Raw genomic sequence first — 13,239 nt, forward strand, 5'->3', positions numbered from 1 at the left:
ACTTTGTTATAGCTCCTTTACTTCCCTTTATTGTTCTTTTCATGCGTCCTCAGACACCGCCTGTTCTCGGGGCTTTGCTCGTATGAAGGGTCTTGTCTGTGAAGGTAATAACGTTCAACACTCTGGTGAATGTTAGACCTCCTGCAGTAGTTTTAAAATGTTCTTTATGTCCTTGTGTTGTTCATTCATGGTCTCCCGGCAGATATGTATTGAAAAACAGAAATAGGTATGAATGTTTTTAGGGTAGTTCACCTTGTAATGATGGTTCTTTAAATGCCCCTGCAGACATTAATGAGTGTGAGGTATTCCCTGGAGTTTGCACAAATGGCCGGTGTGTTAACACCCAGGGCTCTTTCCGCTGCGAGTGTGCTGAGGGCCTCACCTTGGATAGCACCGGGCGGACTTGTGTGGGTAAGAGGACTGCACCATACAGTCCAATGACACTGTTATTTCTGGTGGAATAATGTAACTGGAACGACTTTATCACCGACTCTTTTAGATTTGCGCAGTGAGCAGTGCTACATGAAGTGGCACGAGGACGAGTGTGGCGCGCCTCTGCCGGGGCGATACCGTGTGGACATGTGCTGCTGCTCGGTGGGCGCCGCCTGGGGCATCGACTGCGAGGAATGTCCCAAACCAGGAACACCTGACTATAGAGCCATTTGTCCCCGAGGCCCCGGCTTCGCCAACAGAGGAGACATCCTGACTGGCAGGCCCTTCTACAAAGGTACAGAGATGTTATTGCTATTATTATTATTATTATTATTATTATTATTATTATTATTATTATTATTATTATTATTATTATTATTATTATTATCATTATCATTATCATTATCATTATCATTATCATTATCATTATCATTATTATTATTATTATGGGTTTAAAAGAGAAGATTTTTTGTACTTACTCTAGGCCATCACAATTGCATCAAATTGCATCAAATTTTTTAATTTACAATCATAATGTGCGTCATCCTTTCCAGATGTGAATGAGTGTAAAGTCTTCCAGGGTCTTTGTACTCATGGACATTGCCGGAACACAATCGGCAGCTTTAAATGTCGCTGCAACAGTGGCTTTGCTCTGACAGCAGAAGAGAGGAACTGCACAGGTAAGACTGACTAGCAGAGAGTGCTGTTCATATTCAGTTTTAAAGTTTTTGCTTGCATACTCTCACTTATCATACGTACCATCCTGATTCGTAAGCCGTTGGTGACGTACCATTTTGTTTGTCAGATATCGATGAGTGCCGCATCTCTCCGGACCTGTGTGGTCATGGGACCTGTGTCAACACACCGGGAAGCTTTGAGTGTGAATGTTTCGAGGGCTACGAGAGCGGCTTCATGATGATGAAGAACTGCATGGGTACTTTGGAAACAAATTCACACTCAACATTGTACAATAAATAATATGATGGTATATATGTACACCATCCATTACCTCAATGTACTTTCTTCCTTTTTTCACCCTTTTCCTCCTGCGTTCACCTTCCTCGTCTTCCTCCAGACATTGATGAGTGTGAGAGAAACCCCCTGCTGTGTCGTGGAGGATCCTGCCTCAACACAGAAGGGAGTTATGAGTGTGAATGTCCCCCTGGACACTCGCTTAGCACTGACGGATCTGCCTGTGAAGGTGCGACGTACTGTAGTTTTGTTTTCTATACACTGGTGTTTTACTAATATTCAGTTTTACCTTGAGGTACAATACTGTATCACGCCTGATGTTCCTTCCTCATTTCCTGACCCTCTCAGATGTGAATGAATGCCAGCTGAGTGACAACTTGTGCAGGAACGGCCATTGTGTCAACATGGCAGGAACCTACCAGTGCTCCTGTGACACCGGTTACCAGGCCACACCCGACCGGCAGGGCTGTGTAGGTGAGTGGAACAAACATAAACGCAAACACCTTCCACCACCGTTGGATATTTAGGCAATCGAATTCAAGATCGAGTCGTGCACCGATCCTGCTTACAATTTGCTTTTGTAAGTCGAATGTAACGACATCCAGGACTGCCGGACTGAATTTGTGGTCTTCCTTTGCAGACATTGATGAGTGCACCATCATGAACGGAGGCTGTGAAACCCACTGCACCAACTCAGAGGGAAGCTACGAGTGCAGCTGCAGCGAGGGCTACGCGCTAATGCCTGATCTCAGGACCTGTGCAGGTAAAACACTGGATGTGTGCAAGATCTGTGTTGCAGGCGACCGTTAGGACCAAAAATAACATCATATAATTAAACCTATATTTAACAGTTTTTATTCATGAAAAATACCCTCTTCTTTATTAGCTTATATATAACTTGGAACTAAACAGTTCGAGGCGTCATTCACACCCATCATTTCATCGCCTCAACAAAGTCAGCAGTTTGACTCATGATGTATAAAAATGTGATGTCAGCTTTTGATATAAATCATCAGACATTGTTTTGCACACTGCAGATTTACGAGCATATAATCAATGGATAAAACTCAAGAAAAGTAAAACATGATCTAGAGTTCAATGGGTCTTATGAGAAGATGAGAGTGTTCCCATAAATATAAAGGCTGCCTGTCCTGCTGTGTGTTGCCTCCTATAGGACACTGAAATGTAATTTGCCCTTTCTCTCAGACATTGATGAGTGCGAGGAGACGCCAGAGATCTGCGACGGAGGCCAGTGCACTAACATACCCGGGGAGTACCGCTGTCTGTGCTATGATGGCTTCATGGCTTCTATGGACATGAGGACATGTATAGGTACGAAGACTTCAAGTACCTTCCAGTTTTGTGTCATTTTAAGCCTGTTTTTGTGAATATCTTAATAAATATCTTAATATTTATTACGTCTCATCTGTGAGATTCAATCCTCCAGCCTCCTTTTCTGTCACTCATCTTTCTGAAGGCCATAATGTTAAAATTTTAATCATGCCTGTCCACCTCCGTCTGTCCAGATGTGAACGAGTGTGACTTGAACCCAAACATATGTCTCCATGGCGACTGTGAGAACACCAAAGGGTCCTTCATCTGCCACTGTCAGCTGGGATACTTTGTCAAGAAGGGATCTACAGGCTGCACAGGTACACACACACAAACACACACACACATCCTTAGTGTCGGTACAGTTCACCCATGAATGCAGAACCCTACAGCCTACAGTTTGTACAGAATTGAAAATGAAGCAAAGAGCAAAATATTAAATATTAAACAAATATTTTATAACACAAATGTGAAATGTGTTCTGTTGCCTGCTTATAAATTACAATAATTGATCACAATATCTGATCTCTGACCTATGCAGATGTTGATGAGTGTGAGATTGGGGCGCACAACTGCGACATGCACTCAGCTTGCATCAATGTACCCGGAAGCTTTAAGTGTCGCTGTCGAGATGGCTGGGTGGGAGACGGAATCAAGTGTGTGGGTGAGTACACGTCTACAATGTCTTGTGTGACAAAATAAAATAAAATAAAATCCGCCAAAATAAATCCACTCAATGATTTTTTTTCTTTCTTTCTCTTCCTGCAGATCAAGACGAGTGCTCTGCAGAGGACCACAACTGCAACCCTAACGCAGACTGTGTCAACACACCCGGGTCCTACAGGTGTACCTGCAAGGAAGGCTTCAACGGAGACGGCTTCTCCTGCTCTGGTTAGATTGATGAAACTTTTTCTACACAAATTCTATTGAATACTTTTAGCTCCTCAGGTTTTAATGTATTTTTCCTCTACCTTTCAGACATGGATGAATGTGCAGACAATGTGAACCTGTGTGAGAACGGCCAGTGTCTAAACGCTCCGGGTGGCTACCGCTGCGAGTGTGAGATGGGCTTCACTCCTACTGAGGACAGCAAGGCCTGCCAAGGTGCTGCTTTCAGCTGAACGCGTTTTTGCTCTCCTCTCTCGTTTTTTTTGTGTTTGCTTTCGGCTTGTGTAACATTTTTCCCTCCTCTCTGATGTGTTTACACGCAGACATTGACGAGTGTAATTTCCAAAACATCTGCGTGTTCGGATCATGCCAGAACCTTCCAGGGATGTTCCGTTGTGTGTGTGATGATGGTTACGAACTGGACCGCAGCGGAGGAAACTGCACTGGTGAGCACTTTGTGGTTGGATAATACCTCGTGTTGGTTTCCTTTCTTACCCCATACCAACTAAACTAAATGGTTAAGACATATGAAAAGCAGACTTTGGTGTGTATAACTTAATTTTTGTGTGTGTACCACAGACATCAACGAGTGTGCTGACCCAGTGAACTGCATCAACGGACTTTGTGTGAACACTCCAGGGAGCTACTTGTGTAACTGCCCCGCTGACTTTGAGCTCAACCCAACTGGAGTGGGCTGTGTGGGTGAGTCACACTTTATGTGTGTCGTAGGCCTAAACTGTGGCCTTTAGAAAAGGATTTTCCCATTTTGAGATTCTGTTAAAGTTTGGACTGGGCTCAGATGAAGACTGGATGCTAGAATTTCTCGTCTCTTTCTTTAACGCAGTAAAAACTTGAAGGCAGCCACTTAGCTTTCACGTGTCTCAGCCATGTCTTCGTTCCGTCTTTCTCAGACACGCGTGTTGGTAACTGCTTCCTGGACATCCTGGACCGTGGCGATGGAGGGATCTCCTGCAGTGCAGAGATCGGCGTGGGCGTGACCCGAGCTTCCTGCTGCTGCTCGCTGGGCGGAGCCTGGGGAAACCCCTGTGAACAGTGTCCCGCCCCCAACTCCAGTACGCACCACGACAGATGCTGATTAGAGTTTATCATGCAAGACATCCTGAAAGCTTGCATCATGTTTGTTTTTGGGTTGTTGTTTTTTTTATTTTAAAACAGAAATCTGACTAACTTGCTTGCTTTTTCTTTCCGATCTTGTCTGTAGCGGAATATAAGACCCTTTGTCCAGGAGGAGAGGGGTTCAGACCCAACCCCATCACTGTCATCCTAGAAGGTAACCCTTCATCTTTCTCTGTTTTGTGCTTTTTAAAAACGTGCTCTAACATAAAATCAATACGAAGCTGTCACCTATGGATCTAACAACAACAAATTGTTGTCTAGATATTGATGAATGCCAGGAGCTGCCAGGTCTTTGCCAAGGTGGGATCTGCATTAACACATTTGGTAGTTTCCAGTGTGAGTGTCCAGCCGGCTACTATCTCAATGAGGGGACTCGAATTTGTGAGGGTAAGAAGTGGAAGAGGAAGAGGAAGAATTTTAATTTAGTTCAATGTAGATGATCGAGTGTAAGAAGAAAAAAAAGTGTTCATATTTTTCTACCATCATATTTACGAGCAGATATCGATGAGTGCACGACCCACATTGGGATTTGTGGACCTGGTACCTGCTACAACACTCTGGGTAACTACACCTGTGTGTGTCCTCCTGAATACATGCAGGTGAATGGAGGAAACAACTGCATGGGTGAGTGGTGGAGGCAATCTGACTGTTTGAAAAGAGGGGAGAAATGGCCATCTTTCACTTTAACAGATTGTGTTCCTACGTCTTCTACAGACATGAGGAAGAGTGTGTGCTACCGCAACTTCAATGACACGTGTGAGAATGAGCTGTCCTTCAACATGACCAAGAAGATGTGCTGCTGCGCCTACAATGTGGGCAAAGCCTGGAACAAGCCGTGTGAGGCGTGTCCAACTCCTGCTACCAGTGAGTCGCAATAAATGCCCTGAAATACGCATGAAGACCTTTATATGGCAGTGCTGTATTGGTGTAAGTCACTTTCATCATCCTGTTTCAGCTGAGTACCAGTTACTGTGTGGTAACCAGGCTCCTGGGTTCATCATTGACATTCACACCGGAAAGCCTGTTGGTACGGACAAAGCTCTGCTGTTCAATACAAGATGAACTGGTTCCGAGGTCCAGTGTGTATTCTAACATCTTGTGTGTTATTGATTTATGCAGATATTGATGAATGTAGGGAGATTCCTGGCATCTGCGCCAACGGAGTGTGTATCAACCAGATCGGGAGCTTCCGCTGTGAATGTCCGATGGGCTTCAGCTACAACAATATCCTGCTCATATGTGAAGGTAAAACCCAGGCTTCACAAAATGATTCCTTATGTCTTATGACTTTAATTTTACAAGGAAATACAGCCCTAACAGCATCATGCGTACAGTTGTGTCGAGTACATTTCCTTCTGTTTTGCTTTATTTGTCCTGTCAGTCACACAGAGGTTTATCTCTTTATCTCTCTATCTTTTCTGGACGTACTGCATAATCTTTTTTTGCGTCTCCTTTCCTATATAATCACACTGTTGGCTCAAACTCTTCTCACTTTCTCTGCCCTAAATCAAACAAACACACACACAAACTGGATCTTGCATATATAATTACACTGCTACACTCTGAGTCACACTCCCTGTCCTCTTAATCCAAAATGAACTCCGGGTACATCTATATATTCATACCAAATGTCAGCATAAATTACAAAATCTTGTGTGGGGAGGCACTTTTACAAGCAGTCCACTCAGTGGAGTTAATGCTGCTTTTCCCCCACATGAATAATGCCCTTGGAAAGACAAGTGTAGTGGCTCTAAATTGGAATGGTCTGCCTGGACCTTCAATCACGAACAGCCTGCCAGAGACTGCCTGAGCTGCAGAGCCAAAGTGAAGCCTTTGAGTTTTTTCAAACGCTCTCCTCCGCTAATTGTGTGCTCCGACCAGACAGTTATGGAGCCTGTGATTGATGTCCTTTGTTTCTTCCTCTGTTCCTCCTGTGTAGATATTGATGAGTGTAACAGTGGGGACAACCTGTGCCAACGCAACGCCAACTGCATCAACATTCCAGGCAGCTACCGCTGCGAGTGTTCGCCCGGCTTCAAACTCTCCCCCAGCGGGGCCTGTGTGGGTGAGTCCACACACACATACACACACACAATATATGTATATATATATATATATATTAATGCTTTTTATCTGTTTTTCTCCCTCAGACCGGAATGAGTGTCAGGAGATTCCTAATGTGTGCAGCCATGGAGAGTGTATCGACACACAGGGAAGCTATCGCTGTCTCTGCCACAATGGCTTCAAAGCTACTGCTGACCAGACCATGTGCATGGGTAAGAGCTCAGTGTGAAACTAAACCAACACACTGATGCGTGTAAACCTGCGGGATAGTCAAAAGTAGCCACGTTTTATATTTTATTTGATGGTTTATATGTTGTTGTTTTTTTAATGTTCTTGTGGTTTTTTTCTATGTATTTCAGACATTGATGAATGTGACAGGCAGCCATGTGGTAACGGCACCTGTAAAAACACAGTGGGATCCTACAACTGCCTTTGCTTCCTCGGCTTTGAGCTCACTCACAATAACGACTGCATGGGTGAGGGAGATTTATTCATGGGCTCCATGAAGGTCAACATGGTCAAAAGTCAAAGTCTTGACACAAGTTTGGAATTGACAGAGCGACCAGTCATTTCTGCTACCATTAAGGCTTCATGTCAGCAGAAAACAAAACAAAACCCAAATATGTCTTGTTTTATGTGTATTTTACAGACATAGATGAGTGCAGCGCTCTCCAGGGCCAAGTGTGCAGGAATGGACAGTGCATCAATGGACTGGGTTCCTTCCAGTGCTTCTGCCATGAGGGTTATGAGAACACGCCGGATGGAAAGAACTGTGTCGGTAAGTCAGTGATTCAATGGTTATATTTCTTACCACAAACTGAGTAGAGGATACAGGAGTTCTTCTCACCCGTCATGTTTCGTTTCCAGAGCACAACTCAAAAACTGTTCAATGTTTTTTCACTGAAATTTCAATTTAAAACGACCGAACAGTTTAAAGTGATTTTTATTTTTACTTTTCCATTATAATTTAGATCATTCTGGTTGTTTCTTGTTCTGGAGCAAATATCAAAAAACTTTTCTGTACCCTTTCACCGAACTTTCCACACATAACCAAATCTTGATGTGCTACTTTTTGCTTCATAAGGATTTTTGTTCTTGAGCCCATAATCTTGGATTTGCAATGAATGAGGGCTTTCTGGACATAACTCAATGACAATCCCATGACAAACACATTTCAAACAGGACAGACTATAGAGAAACAATGAGACACTTGAAATAATAAAGAAATATGACTTACTGTCAAACATAGAGTCGTCTTTGACAGTCCTGGGAGGAAGTGTCTCAGAAAACCCTAACCCTATCCCTAACTCTAACCCTACCCTAACCTTACCATAACCCCTAAACCTACCCTAACCCTAATCCTAACCCTACACTTACCCTAACCCTAATCCTAACCCTAAACCTTACCATAACCCCTAACCCTACCCTAACTCTAATCCTAACCCTAAACCTACCCTAACCCTAATCCTAACCCTAAACCTACCCTAACCCCTAACCTAAGCCTAACCCTAACCCAACCACTAACCCTACCCTATCCCCTAACCCCTAACGTTATCCTAACCCCTAACCCTGCCATAACCCTAATCCTTACCTAACCCTAACCCTACCCCAACCCTAATCCAACCCCTAACCCTATCGCCTAACCCCTAACCTAATCCTAACCCCTAACCCTAATCCTTACCTAACCCTAACCCTAACCCGACCCTAACCCCTAACCCTAACCCTCAATGTCAGGTTGACTTTATGAGGGAGGACATGGTTGGGATGTCAGGTCTCTTGGATTGAGATGTTGAAAAGGTTGCAAATCTTTTCATATGGTGATAAGAATGGATAACGTAGTGGGACGGTGTTTGTGATATAAAGAGCATGAGTAGCAGCTTTTCTTTCCAAACTAGCTAATCTTTATAAAACAGCAGCACCAACAAAGACATGTATGCTGTCTCACCATCCCAAACTGCTCCTCGTACACACTGTCAGTAAACGCCATCACTGCATTTGTTCTCTGTCCCTTCTCTCCACAGATATCAACGAGTGTGTGAGTCTGCCCGGCACCTGCTCTCCAGGAACTTGTCAGAATCTGGATGGATCGTTCAGATGTATCTGTCCTCCTGGCTACGAGGTGCAAAATGACCAATGTATAGGTGAGACACACAAAAACATACACACAACATAAAGAGAACTCAAGTCCTGATTAAACGCTCCACGTGTAGTCAAACAGCGAGGGTCTGCCGTAACGAAGGCACAAATAAACTTGTCTCCACTCCCCTGTTCTCTGTTTTGTCCTCCCCTCCCAGATATCAATGAATGTGAGGTGGAGCCCAACATCTGCCAGTACGGCACCTGCACCAACACCCCCGGTAGCTTCCAGTGCACCTGCCAGCCGGGCTTCGTCCTCTCTGACAACAAACGGCGCTGCTACGGTAAGAGAAGCTACCGCTTAGAGACGGCCCGCGGATGTTACGGATGGTGTCCATTTATCGCTGTCATCTGTGATTCTGTGTCTCCTCATAAGGACTTGGAGATCCATCAGATTAAACTGCCGTGAAACACGTTTAATGGTTCTTATTTTTTTCATTGCAGATATCAGAGAGAGCTTCTGTTTCACCAAATTTGAGGCAGGAAAATGTTCCGTCCCCAAAGCTTTAAACACCACCAAGGCCAAGTGCTGCTGCAGCAAGATGCCTGGTGAGGGCTGGGGGCTCCCCTGTGAGCTGTGTCCACGAGAGAGTGAGGGTATGTAATACAAACACACACACACACACACACACACACACACACATTACTGCAAAAGACTTTTGTTAAATAATGAAGCTGACCTTTTCTTAATCTGTCTCCAGCTGCTTTTAACACTCTGTGTCCCTACGGCCACGGCGCCCTGCCTGGACCAGGAGAGACCCGTGAAGGTGAGTGCTATAATGTCGGTTTTATTCCTTGGGTGCTTGCACGTGCTTAAAAATGTGCTAATTTTCTCACCTTCCCTGCAGATATGAACGAGTGTCTGGATAACCCTGGCATCTGCCAGAACGGTATCTGCATCAACACCGATGGCTCGTTCCGCTGCGAATGCCCCTTTGGGTACAATCTGGATTACACTGGAGTCAACTGCATTGGTGAGATGATTTATGGGATTTAATTAACACTGAAATTTTTTTTCATTATAAACACTATACAGCTAAATGAGGCCTGAATTCTAGAAAAGTAATATTAGTATTTATTGTTTTCAGGAGACATGGAAAAATCAATGGCTGCTGTATTACTTTTATATGAATGATGACCTCAGGGCTTGTTTTTTGTTTCCCTGGTGTGTGTAGCCTATGAGAGCATCACAACCTGATCTATTTTTGGACTAACATTTAAAGTGGCGCTACCTTCCTCTTAAATATCAGGTATCATATCAATATTTCATTGATTCCCCCCCCCCTCTTTGCTCTTCTCCAGACACTGATGAGTGTTCCATAGGAAACCCATGTGGAAATGGAACCTGCACCAATGTGGTGGGAGGTTTCGAGTGTTCATGTCAGGAGGGATTCGAACCCGGACCGATGATGACATGTGAAGGTTAGACACACACGCTTAAATCTGTCTTCTTATTTACAGTATTATTGATCATTTAAATTCCAGCTTTCTAATCTGTCTTGCTTCTTCACTCCAGACATCAATGAGTGCTCCCAGAATCCTCTGCTGTGTGCCTTCCGTTGCGTTAACACTTTCGGTTCCTATGAGTGTATGTGTCCTGCTGGCTACGTTCTGCGTGACGACCAGCGCATGTGCAGAGGTGAGAGGACAGAATGTCAGTTTGATCTGTCTGACTCCAGTTCCTCTGGGTTTACTTTCCTTTTCTGTGGGACGTAATTATTCCTCAATAACACTTAAAGCTTTATTCATACATACTGCGTATGCAAACTCTCATTTCCCCCCTCCAGATCAGGATGAGTGCTCTGAAGGTCTGGATGATTGTGACTCCAAGGGTATGACCTGCAAAAACCTGATTGGTACCTTCATGTGCATCTGTCCTCCTGGCATGCAGCGCCGACCAGATGGGGAGGGATGTATGGGTGAGTAGACGTGTGGTGGCTAAATCTGAGACGTTCACCTCAGTCGTCACCAAATATCTCCTGTTGTTTTTGGTTGTATCTTCCTCCTCGCCCTCCTCATCCTCTCCTCCTTTGCTCCGCACGCTGCCAGACCTGAACGAGTGTCGCGCCAAGCCAGGCATCTGCAAGAACGGGCGCTGTGTCAATACGGTGGGAAGCTACCGCTGCGAATGCAACGATGGCTTTGAGCCAAGCTCCACTGGAACCGAATGTATTGGTGAGTTTGCCACTGCAGACAAACATGTTGTCGCACACCTTCATGCTCAGTTAATGAATTTTACGCTGCCTTAGCGACCAGAAGTCCTATATTTTTTATTCTGTTTCTAAAGATGATCTGTCCTCCTCTGTCTTACTGTCGTTTGTATTTAGACAACCGTAAGGGCTACTGCTACACAGAGGTTCTGCAGACGATGTGTCAGCAGTCGTCCACCAGCAGGAGCAGCGTGACCAAGTCTGAGTGCTGCTGCAACACGGGCCGAGGGTGGGGGTCACAGTGTGAGCTGTGCCCCCTGCCCGGCACCGTACAGTACAAGAGGATGTGTCCACTGGGACCGGGCTACACCACAGACGGTAGAGGTGAGGAGCGCAGGAGGAATGGAAAACTTTCTGCTTGTTTCATTTTGCTTTTAGTCATTTTGATCAGGAAATTCTTTGAAAACTGTTTTTTAATCGATTATATTACTATCAGACATCAACGAGTGTCAGGTGATGCCCGATCTGTGTCGTAACGGTCAGTGCATCAACACAATCGGATCCTTCCGCTGTCATTGTAACGTGGGCTACAAGACTGACTTCACGGCCACCTCCTGCATCGGTACGGCTGACCTCTGGTCTGGGTAGATCTGTAGAGATGTTGAATATTGGCACAGAATCATTGATAACACTGGTATGAGTCCGTGTTGACAGTTTTCTCTGTCTTCATATTTCAGATTTGGATGAATGTGCTCTGTCTCCAAAGCCTTGTAACTTCCTGTGTAAGAACACAGAGGGCAGCTATCTTTGCTCTTGCCCCAGAGGATACACCCTACAGCCAGATGGAAAGACCTGCAAAGGTTACTCACCTCTACATCTGTGCATTAGTGTGCCGTTAATAAGTTCATGGGAACCATTACGTGCTGTCAAATGATGCGGTGATGATGCCTTGTTCCTCTTTGATTAAATTCAACATGTTTTCTGTCTAAGATTTGGACGAATGTTCAACGAAGCAGCATAACTGTCAGTTCCTGTGCGTCAACACCATTGGAGGCTTCACCTGCAAGTGTCCTCCTGGATTCACGCAGCACCAGACCGCCTGCGTCGGTGAGGAACCGGGAGAAGATCAGCGCCGAATGTTTTGTCTCACACCAAAAACCTCTCTTATCATCTGCTTCTCCTTATCTTTGCAGACAACAATGAGTGTTCCGCTCAAAACAGTGCGTGTGGTTCCCGGGCCTCTTGCGTCAACACACCGGGCAGCTTCAACTGTGAATGCTCCAAAGGATTCTCTCTGGACAGCACAGGCATAGAGTGTGAAGGTGCACACAAACAGTAACTTGTACATTTAGTGACACGTAGTTTAGTTGCATTAGTGTTAGTGCTTAAAAGAGAAACTGAAAGTCTGAATTTTTTTCTCCTTAGATGTGGATGAATGTGGCAGTAACCACCGCTGTCAGCACGGCTGCCAGAACATGCTGGGAGGCTACCGCTGCGGATGTCCACACGGCTACGTGCAGCACTACCAGTGGAACCAGTGTGTGGGTGCGTCACACTGACTCAGTCTGTATATTCATTTTTGATGTAAGAATATCTGGACCCCAACAGATGAGTTCTCTATCGCTGCTTTCTCTTTCCTCTGCAGATGAAAATGAATGTCAGGGAGGATCAGTGTGTGGCTCTGCCTCGTGCTACAACACCCTCGGTAGCTTCAAGTGTGTGTGTCCCTCCGGCTTTGACTATGAGCAGAACGCCGGCGGCTGCCAAGATGTGAATGAATGCAGCTCAGGCAGTAACCCTTGTATCTACGGCTGCTCCAACACCGATGGAGGTTACCTGTGTGGCTGTCCTGGAGGATTCTACAGAGCTGGACAGGGGTGAGGACATTTGTCGAATATTTAGATTTTCTCAACTGAAAACCGGTATTTAACTTTCTTCTATTTTCCACTTGTCCCAGTCACTGTTTAACAGGTTCTGGATTCCCGGGCCAGTTTGCGGAGGGTGATGAGGATGACAGTCTCTCTCCTGAGGCCTGCTACGAGTGTAAGATCAACGGAGGAGGGAAGAACGGACGACACAAACGCAATGCTGATGAAAATGAGATAAACAAGGTATTTGTTGTGGAAAA

At 45.0% G+C, this 13,239-nt stretch overlaps 1 protein-coding gene across 1 annotated transcript in view; it reads left to right on the forward strand.

Moving 5' to 3' along the window:
* The window catches only part of fbn2b (fibrillin 2b), a 60,088-nt gene that overhangs the window by 43,797 nt on the left and 3,052 nt on the right, over positions 1-13,239 (forward strand). The window contains exons 22-64 of the mRNA XM_068318623.1: positions 54-104; positions 286-411; positions 500-727; positions 987-1,112; positions 1,238-1,366; positions 1,508-1,633; positions 1,753-1,878; positions 2,045-2,167; positions 2,611-2,736; positions 2,931-3,056; positions 3,278-3,400; positions 3,505-3,627; positions 3,715-3,840; positions 3,948-4,070; positions 4,204-4,326; positions 4,536-4,697; positions 4,847-4,915; positions 5,023-5,148; positions 5,260-5,385; positions 5,476-5,625; positions 5,717-5,788; positions 5,881-6,006; positions 6,701-6,826; positions 6,912-7,037; positions 7,185-7,301; positions 7,475-7,603; positions 8,847-8,966; positions 9,120-9,245; positions 9,406-9,558; positions 9,663-9,728; positions 9,810-9,935; positions 10,264-10,383; positions 10,478-10,600; positions 10,749-10,880; positions 11,011-11,136; positions 11,289-11,495; positions 11,608-11,733; positions 11,849-11,971; positions 12,102-12,218; positions 12,305-12,433; positions 12,537-12,656; positions 12,757-12,988; positions 13,069-13,222. Of these exons, the coding sequence (XP_068174724.1) occupies positions 54-104; positions 286-411; positions 500-727; positions 987-1,112; positions 1,238-1,366; positions 1,508-1,633; positions 1,753-1,878; positions 2,045-2,167; positions 2,611-2,736; positions 2,931-3,056; positions 3,278-3,400; positions 3,505-3,627; positions 3,715-3,840; positions 3,948-4,070; positions 4,204-4,326; positions 4,536-4,697; positions 4,847-4,915; positions 5,023-5,148; positions 5,260-5,385; positions 5,476-5,625; positions 5,717-5,788; positions 5,881-6,006; positions 6,701-6,826; positions 6,912-7,037; positions 7,185-7,301; positions 7,475-7,603; positions 8,847-8,966; positions 9,120-9,245; positions 9,406-9,558; positions 9,663-9,728; positions 9,810-9,935; positions 10,264-10,383; positions 10,478-10,600; positions 10,749-10,880; positions 11,011-11,136; positions 11,289-11,495; positions 11,608-11,733; positions 11,849-11,971; positions 12,102-12,218; positions 12,305-12,433; positions 12,537-12,656; positions 12,757-12,988; positions 13,069-13,222 (5,534 nt within the window). The remainder of the gene's footprint in view (positions 1-53; positions 105-285; positions 412-499; positions 728-986; positions 1,113-1,237; positions 1,367-1,507; positions 1,634-1,752; positions 1,879-2,044; positions 2,168-2,610; positions 2,737-2,930; positions 3,057-3,277; positions 3,401-3,504; positions 3,628-3,714; positions 3,841-3,947; positions 4,071-4,203; positions 4,327-4,535; positions 4,698-4,846; positions 4,916-5,022; positions 5,149-5,259; positions 5,386-5,475; positions 5,626-5,716; positions 5,789-5,880; positions 6,007-6,700; positions 6,827-6,911; positions 7,038-7,184; positions 7,302-7,474; positions 7,604-8,846; positions 8,967-9,119; positions 9,246-9,405; positions 9,559-9,662; positions 9,729-9,809; positions 9,936-10,263; positions 10,384-10,477; positions 10,601-10,748; positions 10,881-11,010; positions 11,137-11,288; positions 11,496-11,607; positions 11,734-11,848; positions 11,972-12,101; positions 12,219-12,304; positions 12,434-12,536; positions 12,657-12,756; positions 12,989-13,068; positions 13,223-13,239) is intronic.

This window comes from Antennarius striatus, chromosome 7 (genome assembly GCF_040054535.1).
Source record: "Antennarius striatus isolate MH-2024 chromosome 7, ASM4005453v1, whole genome shotgun sequence".
In the NCBI taxonomy this organism is placed as follows: domain Eukaryota; kingdom Metazoa; phylum Chordata; class Actinopteri; order Lophiiformes; family Antennariidae; genus Antennarius; species Antennarius striatus.